Source organism: Lasiodiplodia theobromae (genome assembly GCF_012971845.1).
Source record: "Lasiodiplodia theobromae strain AM2As chromosome Unknown scaffold_15, whole genome shotgun sequence".
In the NCBI taxonomy this organism is placed as follows: Eukaryota; Fungi; Ascomycota; class Dothideomycetes; order Botryosphaeriales; family Botryosphaeriaceae; genus Lasiodiplodia; species Lasiodiplodia theobromae.
Window position 1 is genome coordinate 817,673 of NW_023336355.1, and position 12,046 is coordinate 829,718.

Consider the following 12,046-nt stretch of genomic DNA (forward strand, 5'->3'; position numbering starts at 1 on the left):
CCTGATAACATGTGCTGCTAAAACTGTTAACCTTGTGGAAGAAACACAATTCCGGTTTTCCGACACACCAGGGTTCCTGTATGGGAAATATGGAATATAGGTAGCATTGCGCCAGTGTTGGGATTCAATAAATCGCAGGCAGGAGATTTTTGTTCTGTACCCGAATGATGCGACACATTGTTTTTCGTTCGTGCATACAATGTTTCGCTTTAACTGACTGTGCCTAGACCACTATAGGCTTACCGAGGGAGAATAAGGCTTCAACCAGATGCTGCAGCAGCCTTTTGCGTTGGTGGCACATTTCCGTTGTTGCGATTGGGCGGTGAAGGACCGGGGTCCCAAATCAAGCTGGTCATGCTTGCATTTCAGCTCTGTCCGTGCAGCCACCAGGCGCTTAGCCTGAGTACTGTCTTATAGCTCGATATCGTCGTTTTCGTTTCCAATTTCCGGTCTCGAGCAACCTGGTCCTCGTTCAAACACGAAAAATTGCATCGGAGAGCGATGGATCCGATCGCGGCCCTCAGCCTTGCTGGCAATGTGGCGCAGTTTATCGATCTCGGCTGCAAGGTGTTCTCGATGGCCGGTGAGCTGTATCGATCTGCATCGGGGCGCTTAGTTGAAGACATGCAGCTACAGTCCGCTTCTGAAGCTTTGAGTCTTCTCACAAGCTTGCAGGTATCCAAAACCTCTCTTGGAGGTCCGGCAGGCCAAAAACCACTTTCTCCAGCAGAGCAAGAACTCTTGGATATCGCTGATAGTTGCCGAACATTGACGAAGGAAATACAGGAGGCGTTTTCGGTTTTAACAATGGAAGAGGTGAAGGACTCATCTTCGCGCGCATCTTCAAAGTCATTTGCGAAAGAAAGGCACAAGAAATTCCACAGACGAATCGACGTGGTCCGGGTCGTTTCAAGAAGGATGAAAAAGTCCGGCGAGATTGATCGACTCTCAAAAAGGCTCGATAGCCTGAGAGGCAGACTCACAATCTGTCTTCTATCTCTGGTTAAGTAGGAACTTCGTCTCTACAATGTAGACTGTTGAAGTTGACGAGAATGCAAGTGATGATCAATCTTCGACCCTCACTGCCCTCCGATCATTAACAATGGACCAACCCAAATGGCAGGAACGTACCACCGACGAGATACAGAGCCTCAATGACCAGAATTCGGAGATTCTGAAACAGCTGACCAACCTTCAGCAAGCAACATCAAGCATGACAGACGCGCTTGGCAACGGCAAATCTCTTTGGAACTTCTCTCGAGGCACATCTCAAGCCCACGGTCTTGACGAAGTGTCAGCAAGATTGGCAGGATGGATGAGACAGAGCGAGAAAGTAGCCGCCCAGCAGCATTTCCTGCGGAGCTTGTACTACCCATCAATGGACACGCGCCGCACAACAATAACAGCCGCTCACACTCACACATTTGAGTGGATGTTCGATTCCAAGTCCGCAGACTCAGGCTTCTGCAACTGGCTGGAGCATCAGAGCGGTGTCTTCTGGATCTCAGGAAAGGCTGGTTCGGGAAAATCAACGCTGATGAAGTTCCTGTACGACCACCCCAATACCAAAACCGCGCTTCGCACATGGGCAGGCGACAAAGCTATTGTCACACCCAACTTCTTCTTTTGGAAAGCCGGGACAGATCTGCAGAAGTCACAAGAGGGCCTTCTACGGACTCTGCTTTGGGAGGTACTCATGCAGTTTCCCAGCCTTGTCCCAGATTGCTTTCCAAAACAGTGGTCTGCATATCATAAAAACGGGTCAACGGCGTACATGTGGGCATATGGTGAGCTGCTTGAGGCATTTAGCCACCTGGCACAACAGAGGAGAGTTGCAGCTAAGTTCTGCTTCTTCGTTGATGGTCTCGATGAGTACGAGGGAGACTGTGAGCAACTCGTCCGTTTGCTTGCTGACTTGGCAAACAAGTCTCCTGATTTCAAGATATGTGTGTCAAGCCGACCATGGAATGTGTTCAAGAACGCGTTTGGTGGAGAGATGTTTCCGAAACTGCACCTGGAAGACCTCACCAGAGCCGACATTCGAGCATACGTGACGGATAAGCTTGGAGAAAATCAGCTTTACAGGAATCTCCAAGTCCAGCAGAACAGTCGCAACCATTTTGTTGAGGAAATCGTCAGTAGAGCGAATGGGGTATTCCTTTGGGTGCATCTGGTAGTACACTCACTTCTGGATGGACTACGGAACGAGGACCGGCTGTCAGACTTGGAGAGAAGACTTCAACTCTTACCGACCAGCCTCGAGGGCTACTTTCAACACATGTGGGAGAGCCTGGGAGGGGCTTACCAACGACAGGCTGCGGAGACATTTTCCATCAAGCTGGCAGCAGAAAGGCCACTCACTCTTATGACCTTTTCAATGCTTGATGAGGAAGAGGACAACTTTGCCGTAAAATGGGAAACGCACCCAATGACCCACGAGGAGCTCTTCCATCGCCATGAGGTCATGAAAAAGAGGCTGAATGCAAGATGCAAAGATCTACTGGAAATCAAACCGGCCTGGAAAGACGACCAAGTCTTCCCAGCGAGAGGCCGGAGGAGCCTGGACAACGAAGCGAATGCGCGCGAGTTTTTTAAATACCGCGTAGAGTTTCTGCATCGTACCGTTATCGACTTTTTGACGTCAGAGAAGATGCAGAGCGAAATGACGGCCAAACTTCCACCAAACTTTGATCCTTGGAAGCAGTTGTGCCTCGCATTTTTGGCCCAGATCAAGAAGATCTCTATGACTCCTCGCTTTGTGTTCCACAATGGTCCCATGTCGAGTCTAGTTGATGATCTCGTCAGCTGTGCTCGGAAACTCCCGGCCACATCCAAACATTTTCAACAGCAGACGCAGCTGATGCTCGAGCTCAGGAAGGCCCTGGGCGAATGTGAAGACGAAACTTCCACCAAAGCAAGCGTTCTGCTCCTCCCAGCTCCGCGATCAGAGCACGAGTCAGCTCGTTCCTTGGAAATTGACTTTCTGATATACTCTGTTCGCAAAGGGCTCCTGATTTTCGTGGAAGACCAGCTACAACACGAGTTCTGCTCATTATCACCTCAGGAGTTTGCTCTACTCCTTCGTGCCTCTCTTCATTTGTCAGAGACATCTTCAAGCATGGGTACACCAGATCCATCTATGCTTCAACTGCTGCTCAGGAATATGAACACAAACCAGAAAGAGCTCCTCCGGTCAATATGGAATGACTTTTTATCTGTGGCTGCCATCGAATGGGAAGAGTATTCAGTCTCAGCCCGCATAGCCTGCGGTCAAGTCATCAATTGTCTCCTCAATGACAGCATTGATGATATTGGGCCAGGCTTATCGGAAGACCTGCTCTGGGTCGACATACTGCTCATTCCCAGAAGCAATTGGACATCCTGTTCAGAGGAGCTTTGTGGTTCTCTTTGCAATGCTATAGAGAAAATTCTGTCTCAAGACATCGACGCCAACGCTGCCTACAAGAACAGCACCTTGTGGGGTCACTTTGTCCGGAGCATTACCGATACACCAATTGACATACAGAGCCGAAGTCGGCTACGTGGTACACTTCACGCTTTTGTGAAAAGAGGCGTAGATTGCAACCATCGTGTGCAGAGGAACAGAACAACCGTTGCATTTCAGGGTCGAGACCTCAACTTTCCCGGCAGTAATGCGGTATTTCAGCGTCTTCAGAGTCTTTACTCACCAGCGGAAATGGCTGAGATCGGACTGTGTAAAGAGTGCTGCTCGGCTGGAAAGCTTGCAGCAAAGGAGAATTTGGACAAGTCGGGTGTGCCTCGGCTGTCAGGATGGCAGTCGTTTGGGTGGAGCAAGTGGTTTTGGCGGCCTTCGGTGTGACTACCTCCATAATCTTTCATTTTTGAAACATCGTACTCACTACTGCCATCACTTCAAACGGAAATATCCACGCGGGAGGGCTTTGATACTGATGATGAGAGGTTGAGGTTTGTGGATTGGACAAAGCAACGATCAAGTACAATAAATAACGCATGTTCAACGAATTGTTCTCAATTTTTACTGCACTACCCTATACCTCGCTACAAGTCACAATCCTTTCTGATTAAGAAAGAAGACCAGAGACAGAAAATTTTCAGCCTTTGCTCAGGCGGTTTTTGCGGATTCAAGCACTATGTAGGCGATGCGTTTAGCAGCCAGCGTAGATAGCTAAAAATTGTCAGCACATGTCCAAGTTGAGAAAGATTGAAGCATCGATTTTGGGACATACCCTGAGCGTAGAGGGTGTAAGTATCAGCGTGCCTGAGGTTCTGGGCGGCAGTCAGGGAGCGAACAGCGTTGTAGCCGTAGGCACCGTTCTGGTCGGTGGTGCCGGCGATCTCGCTCAAGTGGGTCATCTCGTGCAGGGTGGTGGTCTGCTGGTCCTGGGCGTGGCAGGTGCGGCTGGTGGCGGACAGGCCGGAGAAGTACAGGGGGCAGTTGACCATGTAGCTGGCGGAGGGCAGGGTGTAGGCCAGAACGCCGCTCTGGCAGCCGTTGCCGTAGACGTCAGTGCAGTAGTAGTCGGAGACACCGGAGGTGGTGCTGCCGCACTCGGAGGCGACACGGCCGAAGACGGCGGCGACCTGGCTGCGGGTCGAGGTAGAGGTGGTCTTGAAGTACTCCTGGAACTTGGAGGCCGAGCCGGAGGCGGCGGCGGACGAAGCAGCCAGAGCAAGGCTGCGGCAGTTGCTCACGGCGTTGACGGTGGCGGTGCGGCGGGTGCCGGTGCAGTCGGCGTTGACGGCCGTGCGCTTGACGGTGCGCTTGACGAACTCCTCGCGGACCTTCTTGGCCTCGGTGCCGTCGACAGTGGCGGAGATCTTGTTGCTGGTGTAGGGGACGGCACCGGCGATGGCGGTGGAGCCCTCCTCAGCATAGGAGATGGCACCCTCGGAGAGGATGTCGAAGGCACCACCCTGGGAGAGGTCGTGGGCCTCGGCGATGTCGAACTGGACCTCGACGCTCTCGCCGGCGGCAAGGCTCTGGAAGGCGTCCTCATCCAGGTTCTCGGTGGCCATGCGGAGACGGATGCCCTCGAAAGCCACACGGGACTCTGCAGCAGGTTAGCATTGCGCTTTGTAGTCTGATATCGTGGGCGATGCATACCAGGAGAGTTGACCTCAGCCTTCTCAACAGCGGTCTTGTCAAGGATGCTGCCAACCTTGAAAAGCTTGAGGGCAGCATCACCGTTGTTGGTGAGAGTGGCCTTAACCTCAGAGTTGCCGACCATCTCAAGCTTGACATCCAGGGGAGTGTCACGCTTGTTGAGGTTGACGGCAGTGCCGCTAACAACGGTGGCCAAAGCCAGGAGGGAACCGGCGAGGAACTTCATTTTGCAGGATTGTCGGGTGGAAGGTTGTGCTTGAGATGACTCTGGTGCTGAACTGCTGAGGTGCTGCTGTCTAACTCAACCCGCTGAAGTTGAGACATCTTTATACTCGCCAACACTGATATCTCATTATCTATGCCGTGATCACGCATTCCATCTTCACCTTACGCAAAGTAGAAGGAAGTGAAGAAAGTGTATGGGAGCATCTTCGATATCGCTGTGGTGGGCAGGAGGATAGCCGCTGAAGTGGGACACCACGGCAATCGACCCATTTGCGGAACAGTATTTCATTAACACAAGGACATCTGCCAGAAGTGGCTGGGCGGCTAACAGGTAGGAAAAAGAGTCTGTGCAGGCGACCAAACCGAGGCTTGATGGCCACGCCAAGAACGGGGTGGCTGTATGTAGAGAATGGCCAAGCAGCTCAATCTACATTCTGGTCAATATAAGCTGTCTTATTGGTTCGTGGCTGGTTTGATAGGCGAGTTTCACCCCGGAACGATCTGGGAGATAGATTCCGAGCGAAATACGAGCCTCAGAAGCTGCAGAAAGCATTAGCGAGCAGAGCTGGTGTGAGGTAGGTGGCACCATAGCAGCAAGCACGCAGGAAAGAAGCCCGGGAACCAGGGGAGCAAACACTACTTAATCAGGCAGGAGAGAAGGAAAAATGAAACGGCCCATTCGTATTAGTGTCAGGCCGAGGCCATAAGAATGCCAAGAACAGCGCGCATGGGGCGGAGAATAACTCGTACCTATACGAAGCTTTTGTCTGGGTATGCTTGGCACTCCCCGGGGCTCCGCCCGCCGCTGTTTCCTCTATTTGGTCCCATTTCTGCTGGTGAATAATACAACCGGCAAACAGGCAAACTATTCGATACATGTGGATTTGAATCATGGATTTACAAGAGCTTCTCACAAGCTCTGGCGTGTGTGACATTGTGTCGCGCAGCGTCACCGCCGGCGGAGCCAAGAATGGCAACAACTCTTGGCGTCTTGGCTGAGCAATGCCTGGCCACCGGTCCAATGCCAGATGGCCGTCGATTGCGGCCGAAAAGCCGGTTTGTATCCTATCCGGCCCGGAGACACGCTTATTGATCTGGACAATGCGGACCGTCGGCGGTGCCCGACGCGGGTTCCGCCTCTCAACCGTATCGTGCATGCGCCAACGTCGTGTTCAACGCTTTCCTATTAGTCCGCTTTAAACCTACAAGACATAAGCGATACCGCTTAGCTCTGTGACCAAGAGACCTTCTCTTTCTATCAAGCATCCCGCCGGCTCATTGCCAATCCGAAAGAAGCTTGACGAGAGCCTCGCTTCCTTAGCATTTTCCTACCTTCTTCTTCTGATCGTACACGCGATGAACCTGAATCTTGCCCCAACAAACTCGCAGCACTGTCACGATAGAATCAGACCTTGTTGCTCCGCTAAGTGATACCACTCTTTGCCGCCATAGTCCTATCGTTGAAGACTTGGCAAAGGGACCAATCTGCCGGCTTGGCAGAGATCTTCAAACAACGGACATAAACCGCTTCATACCTCCGAGAGAGAATTCGAAGTTGGTATCTAGAGCAACAGCCTGTTGGACTGGAAAGCTGGAAAATATTCACCCGATGCCCGCTTGCTGTCGAGCCGTGGCTCCTGCCAGTTTCCACAGCTCTTTCTCATCCCATGGAGTATAACCTTTAAGATGGTACTTTTCATAGCATTGAAGGGGTAAAACTTTACGAAATCGACATCTCGTAAGTTCTAAAATTGGTATCTGTTATGGAGTGAACATCATTTATCAGGTGCGGTTGTACCATTAAGTTGTAGAGCTGATTAAAATTCTTGTAGCTTGAGATGTATCCTGTGAGTGTTTTCTAACACTTCTTGGTAGTAATATATTCAGCATTTCACAAAAGAGAATTTTTCTTGCGTGAGTAATAGGGACTGGAGACTTACTAGGTGATTACGGTATTAATGAGAAGTTGAAGGCAAGCACTGTCGAACAGATTAACTCAAGCTTGCATGGGACATTTGCCTCTTGTTTTCAGAGGATTTTTGGGTCCGATACGAGATAAACAGAGAGGTCGCCGCCCGTTCGATTGGCCGTGTAATTTCTGAAACTTTTTCAAAAACTGCAATTGTTAAGGAGCTGATTATGCTGCTCATTGATACATGGACAGACTTTATACGGATACGATGCTTCATACGAGTACGATAAGAACGGCAAACACGCAGGACTAAAATGGTATGCGTGATAACGGGCTATTGTTGTTTCAAGCTCGTTAGTCAGTCTAAGTAGTGCAGCCACTGCTGCTAACGTAAATTGAACTTTCCTCTCCTATCATCTCTTTTTTTCCCTTCCTTTTCTCTATTGTTGATATGGTATCGTAATCTACCAGATGGCAGCAGTAACAACGGCGAGTAGGCCAACATTCTAGTAAAACGACTGGGTACTAAAACGTTCGCTCCACATGTGCATGCGAAAAAGAAAAGACATTGGCTTTCAAAAGATATCAAGTCTCCAACACCAACACTTGGTGTTGTGAAATGTATAGCTATAGATAGTTTTGGCCCCCAAGCTAACCGAATCCTTCGCCCCAATGTGGCGCAGGCAACAATCTCCTTTTGATGAGACAAAATCATCCGATAACGGCCGCAATCGCTAGAGAAACCGCTAACTCTCTCAGAGAAACAGCTTACCGAGATACAAAAAGCAATGGAGCCGCAGTCCCCAGCCGTACTTCCATCCGGCGCAGTACGTACCTGCCTGCATGATGATCATGTCTGTGGCTTAATGCTGACAAAGCGACAGGCCGCCGGCCGCCTCGCCGCGCACAGCCTCGCGCTCACGCACTTCTTCAACGCGCTGCGCGAAAAGCACCAGAAGGCGTCTCAACAATCAACCACCACCGCTACCGCCGTAACCAACCTCTGCGCGCAGGTGAACGCGATAAGCGCGTCGCTCCATCAGCTCCAGGCCCTGCTTCTCCGCGATGGCGACGACGCCAGCGCTCAATCCGACTCGCCGCAACAGCAGCAGTTGCGCGCCGCGCTGGATGCGGCGCTGACGGCGTGCGCTTTCGGATTCGCGTGCTTGGATGCAGAGATCCAGCATTTGGCGCCGTCGCCTGCGTCCGCCGGCGGCAGCAGCAGCCCGCCCGCCACTTCCGATGCGTCCAGGTGGCGCGCGAGGCGGGCGTCGCGTGGCCCGCAGTGGAGGGAGGACCCGATGAAAGAGCTTCTGCGGTACCTGGGCGGGGTGCGGAGGGCGCTGGGGTCACTTGTCAGAGCGCTTTTGGTGCGAGAGTCCAAGGAACGATTCCGGTTGCTTAACGAGGATGCGGAGTTGTTCAGGCTGGTAGGGCAGAAGTCGAAGGCGCTGAAGGCGGCATGGCCGGCGGTCAAGGTGCCGGAGTCAGTGAACGGTAGTGAGGAGGGCAAGAGGAGTTTTGTCGATGTCGTGATTAACTCGCCGGCGTACCGAGATGCTATGGCTGCCGTGGCTAAGAAGGACGCCGCTGTGCAGCCTGACGCAGGAGCTCCTGAGCAGACAAACGTGCCAAATGTTGAAAATGCAGTTGAAAATGCAGTAGAGAATGGGGAGCCCGGTCCAAGTGCTGGTCAGCCAGCGCCGGAAACTAACCAAGAAGCAGATGGAACTGTACAAGAGAACGGCGAGCCGAGCAGATTGCAAGAGGGGGAAACAGTAGCAGAACAAGCGTTGTCAAACAAGTCTCAAAAATCAGCTGAGAAGGAAAATTCCAAGTCGGGTAAGGAGGAAGAAGCGCCTCCATTGCCACCGCGGAAGCAGAGTACTGAAGAGACGGAAGAGGAGGAAGCACCACCTTTACCACCTAGGAGGCCTACAGTGACTGAACCAGCAGTTGCGTCTCCGTCCACGGCTAACGAGTCCACCGCCGCCAATGAACCCGCAGCGAATGAATCCAATGACACCGAGGCTGCGACTACGAATGAGCCAGGCAGCTCTGCACCGCAAATCCCCCCACTTACATTCGAATCTACCGCTGAGCCTGCCACTGAGCCTACCGCTGAGCCTACCACTGAGCCAGCCACCGAATCTTCTACCGAGCCTACCGCCGAACCCACCACTGAGCCTGCTGTTGAGCCTGCTGTTGAGCCTGCTGCTGAGCCTGCTACTGAGCCGGCCACTAAGCCGGCCACTGAGCCAGCCACTGCGCCCGTGGCTGAGCCTATCACTGAACCTCCCACCGAACCCATCACCGAGCCCGCCAACCCAGCCTCGCCTCCGCACGATGCTGACCAAACGCCCACCACCACCGCCGACCTCGCCGACCCCGCCTCCACCCCGGACGTCGCCCTCTCCCCGCACGACCTCCAAATCCACCACTTCTGGCAAACCCTCCTCATCACCGAACTCCGCTACATCTCCACCCTCACCGCCCTCAGCCGCACGCTGCACGCCGACTCTCCGCTTCGCAAATCCTGGCCCTCGCTCGCCAAGCACCTCGACGGCAGCCTGCCCTCACACGTCGACGAGCTCGCCGCGCTGCACGCCCGCTACCTGCTCCAGCCGCTCGCCCTGCAGCTCGCCAGCGTCGTCAAGACGGACCTGCTGCTTCCCGTCTTCCGCATCTGGTGCCGGAGGGCGGGGAAGGCGTATCAGGCTTTCTGCCGCCGCTATCCGCACGCGGTGACGGCGGTGCGGGCGACGGCGGAGGGGGATAAGGGGTTCAGGCGGTTCGTGGCGGGGCTGCAGGAGGAGGAGGACGGTGCGGAAGGAGGGTTGGAGGGCATGTTGGGGGCGCCGGTGCGGAGGCTGGGGTTCTATTGCGAGGCGCTTGAGGTCGTGGTGGCGCTGGAGCGGGATGCGGTGGGGGGCGAGGATGGCGAGGGGGGCGGTGGTGGTGGGTTCCGGCCGACGAAGGTCGGCGAGTATAGGAGGATGTTGGTACGGCTGAGGGAGTCGTGTGAGGGGCTGATGAAGGCCGCCGAGGACGCCGAGGACCTGCGCCATATCCACCGGAGGATAGAGACCATCAACTACCATCATGTTGAGCCGCTGGATATCCTCAATCCGTCGAGGAGAATTGTTTATCAGGGGCCGTTGGCCTGCAAGACGAAAGGAAAGGGTCTGTGGAATCAGGTCCACTGCGTGTTGCTCGATAACTACTTCTTCTGGGGGCGAGTAGAGCGGCCGCGGGAGATGTGGTTCGGAAAGTACAAGTATGGTGAGAAGCTGTGGGTATTGGAAGCAGTAAGTTTAGCCAGGAGATATTTCACCTTTTTATTTACTAACTGAATATACAGCCGATGCCCATTCAACAGCTTGAATGTTCATTCGAGGATACTTCAAAAGGTAAAACAAAAGCCTCAATTATTGATAATGTCCCCAGAGGTTCGGAGCTGTTCGTCTTCTCTGTAAAAGCAGGTGAAGTTAGTCATCTCATGGCTGCAACATCACCCGAAGAGAGGCAAGCGTGGATTGGGTTTGTTCAGTCATTGGCTACATGAACAGCGTTAGTGAAGCAAGGTCATGCATTGATGGTGGCGTAGATAACCGGGATTCTGGCTGGGTTGCGTTTCTTTCCATTGGCTAGCTTGAATTCAGGCAGAGACTGTTACAGCATCAGCCCATACCCCTGGCAGGGCTGTGCTTCAGCCTCGCATAACCTTTTTTCTTACCTTTAACACTGTTCCTCGCATAGTCTTTTTCCATCCCAACATGAACCACATCCTTTCACAAGTGCGACATGTCTACTACACGAACCGTATATTTCCCTCTTTACCATAAGGAAATTCGCCTTTTGGAGATCGCCCCCGCTGAATGGGACGAGGAGATCCGATGCAAACTTGTCCACGCTCTGCTCCCCAACGAGCCAACTTTCAGTGCACTGTCTTACGTTTGGGGATCTGCCAAAAAGACCAAATCAGTCATTCTCGATGGTATCAAACATCCCATAACTGCCAATGCATACGACGCTCTGAGACGGGTCCGCCAGACGTTTGGGGCTGTGACCGTGTGGATAGACGCTATCTGCATCAATCAGTCTGACAAAGCGGAACGAAACCATCAAGTCCAGTTGATGAAAAAAAATCTTTTCTGCTGCCGAAAGAGTCGTTGTTTTCCTTGGAGAGGTCCAGGAGCCTGGTTTTCACCAAAAGGCCAAAAGGAAAGCGTTGCTGTCACGGCCCATCCATTTCCCGGGAACGGATAGCGCCGATCGACTGAATGAGTTTGCATCTCGCTGCTCCTCACTGGAAACGCCCTCCAACTATCGGTTTGATGGCGCCATTGACGTCTTCTGCTTGATTCGCTCCATGGCCGAAGCTGCCAAACTAAAAGATGTTGCCCCATTCGCTCCCGAATTGATAGTCTTTCAGGATTCTGAATACCAATGCCGTTTGTTTGAGGCAGTTCGGCAAATGATGCGTTGCAAATGGTGGAATCGGATGTGGACCTTGCAAGAAATCGTGGTAGCCAAGAGTGTCACTGTCCTCTATGGATGTTGCGTAACGAGCTGGGAAACATTCGCTCAATCGACAAAGACCTATTACGCTAGTCATGGAGTATCTCATACTCCAGAACGCGTACGTGTGATGGACCATTATGCTAAGACGGTGGATATTCTCACGATTATGAGAACGTTTTGGGCCAAAGTCCAACGAAGGACCCTTTTATCGCTCCTGACAGATTTCAGCCATCGAGAGGCTTCCGACCCTCGGGACCGGGTTTATGCTCTTATCGGAC

General features: G+C 52.8%; 3 protein-coding genes across 3 annotated transcripts; 2 read left to right on the top strand and 1 right to left on the bottom strand.

Moving 5' to 3' along the window:
- Nucleotides 1–1,102: 1,102 nt before the first annotated feature.
- Nucleotides 1,103–3,207, top strand: LTHEOB_5592 (Small s protein; the record flags this gene model as incomplete). The annotated part of the gene is made up of 3 exons (XM_035514754.1): nucleotides 1,103–1,690; nucleotides 1,739–2,955; nucleotides 3,006–3,207. 3 exons carry the CDS (start codon nucleotides 1,103–1,105, stop codon nucleotides 3,205–3,207), a joined length of 2,007 nt encoding a protein of 668 aa, XP_035373882.1.
- A 941-nt stretch (nucleotides 3,208–4,148) lies between these two features.
- Nucleotides 4,149–5,333, bottom strand: LTHEOB_5593 (Peptidase M35 deuterolysin; the record flags this gene model as incomplete). The annotated part of the gene is made up of 3 exons (XM_035514755.1): nucleotides 4,149–4,168; nucleotides 4,230–5,054; nucleotides 5,108–5,333. The coding sequence occupies 3 exons, from the start codon at nucleotides 5,331–5,333 to the stop codon at nucleotides 4,149–4,151; spliced, it is 1,071 nt and encodes a 356-aa protein (XP_035373883.1).
- Nucleotides 5,334–8,032: 2,699 nt separating this feature from the next.
- Nucleotides 8,033–10,895, top strand: LTHEOB_5594 (Ankyrin repeat protein; the record flags this gene model as incomplete). The annotated part of the gene is made up of 4 exons (XM_035514756.1): nucleotides 8,033–8,071; nucleotides 8,129–10,552; nucleotides 10,606–10,654; nucleotides 10,852–10,895. 4 exons carry the CDS (start codon nucleotides 8,033–8,035, stop codon nucleotides 10,893–10,895), a joined length of 2,556 nt encoding a protein of 851 aa, XP_035373884.1.
- Nucleotides 10,896–12,046: the final 1,151 nt, after the last annotated feature.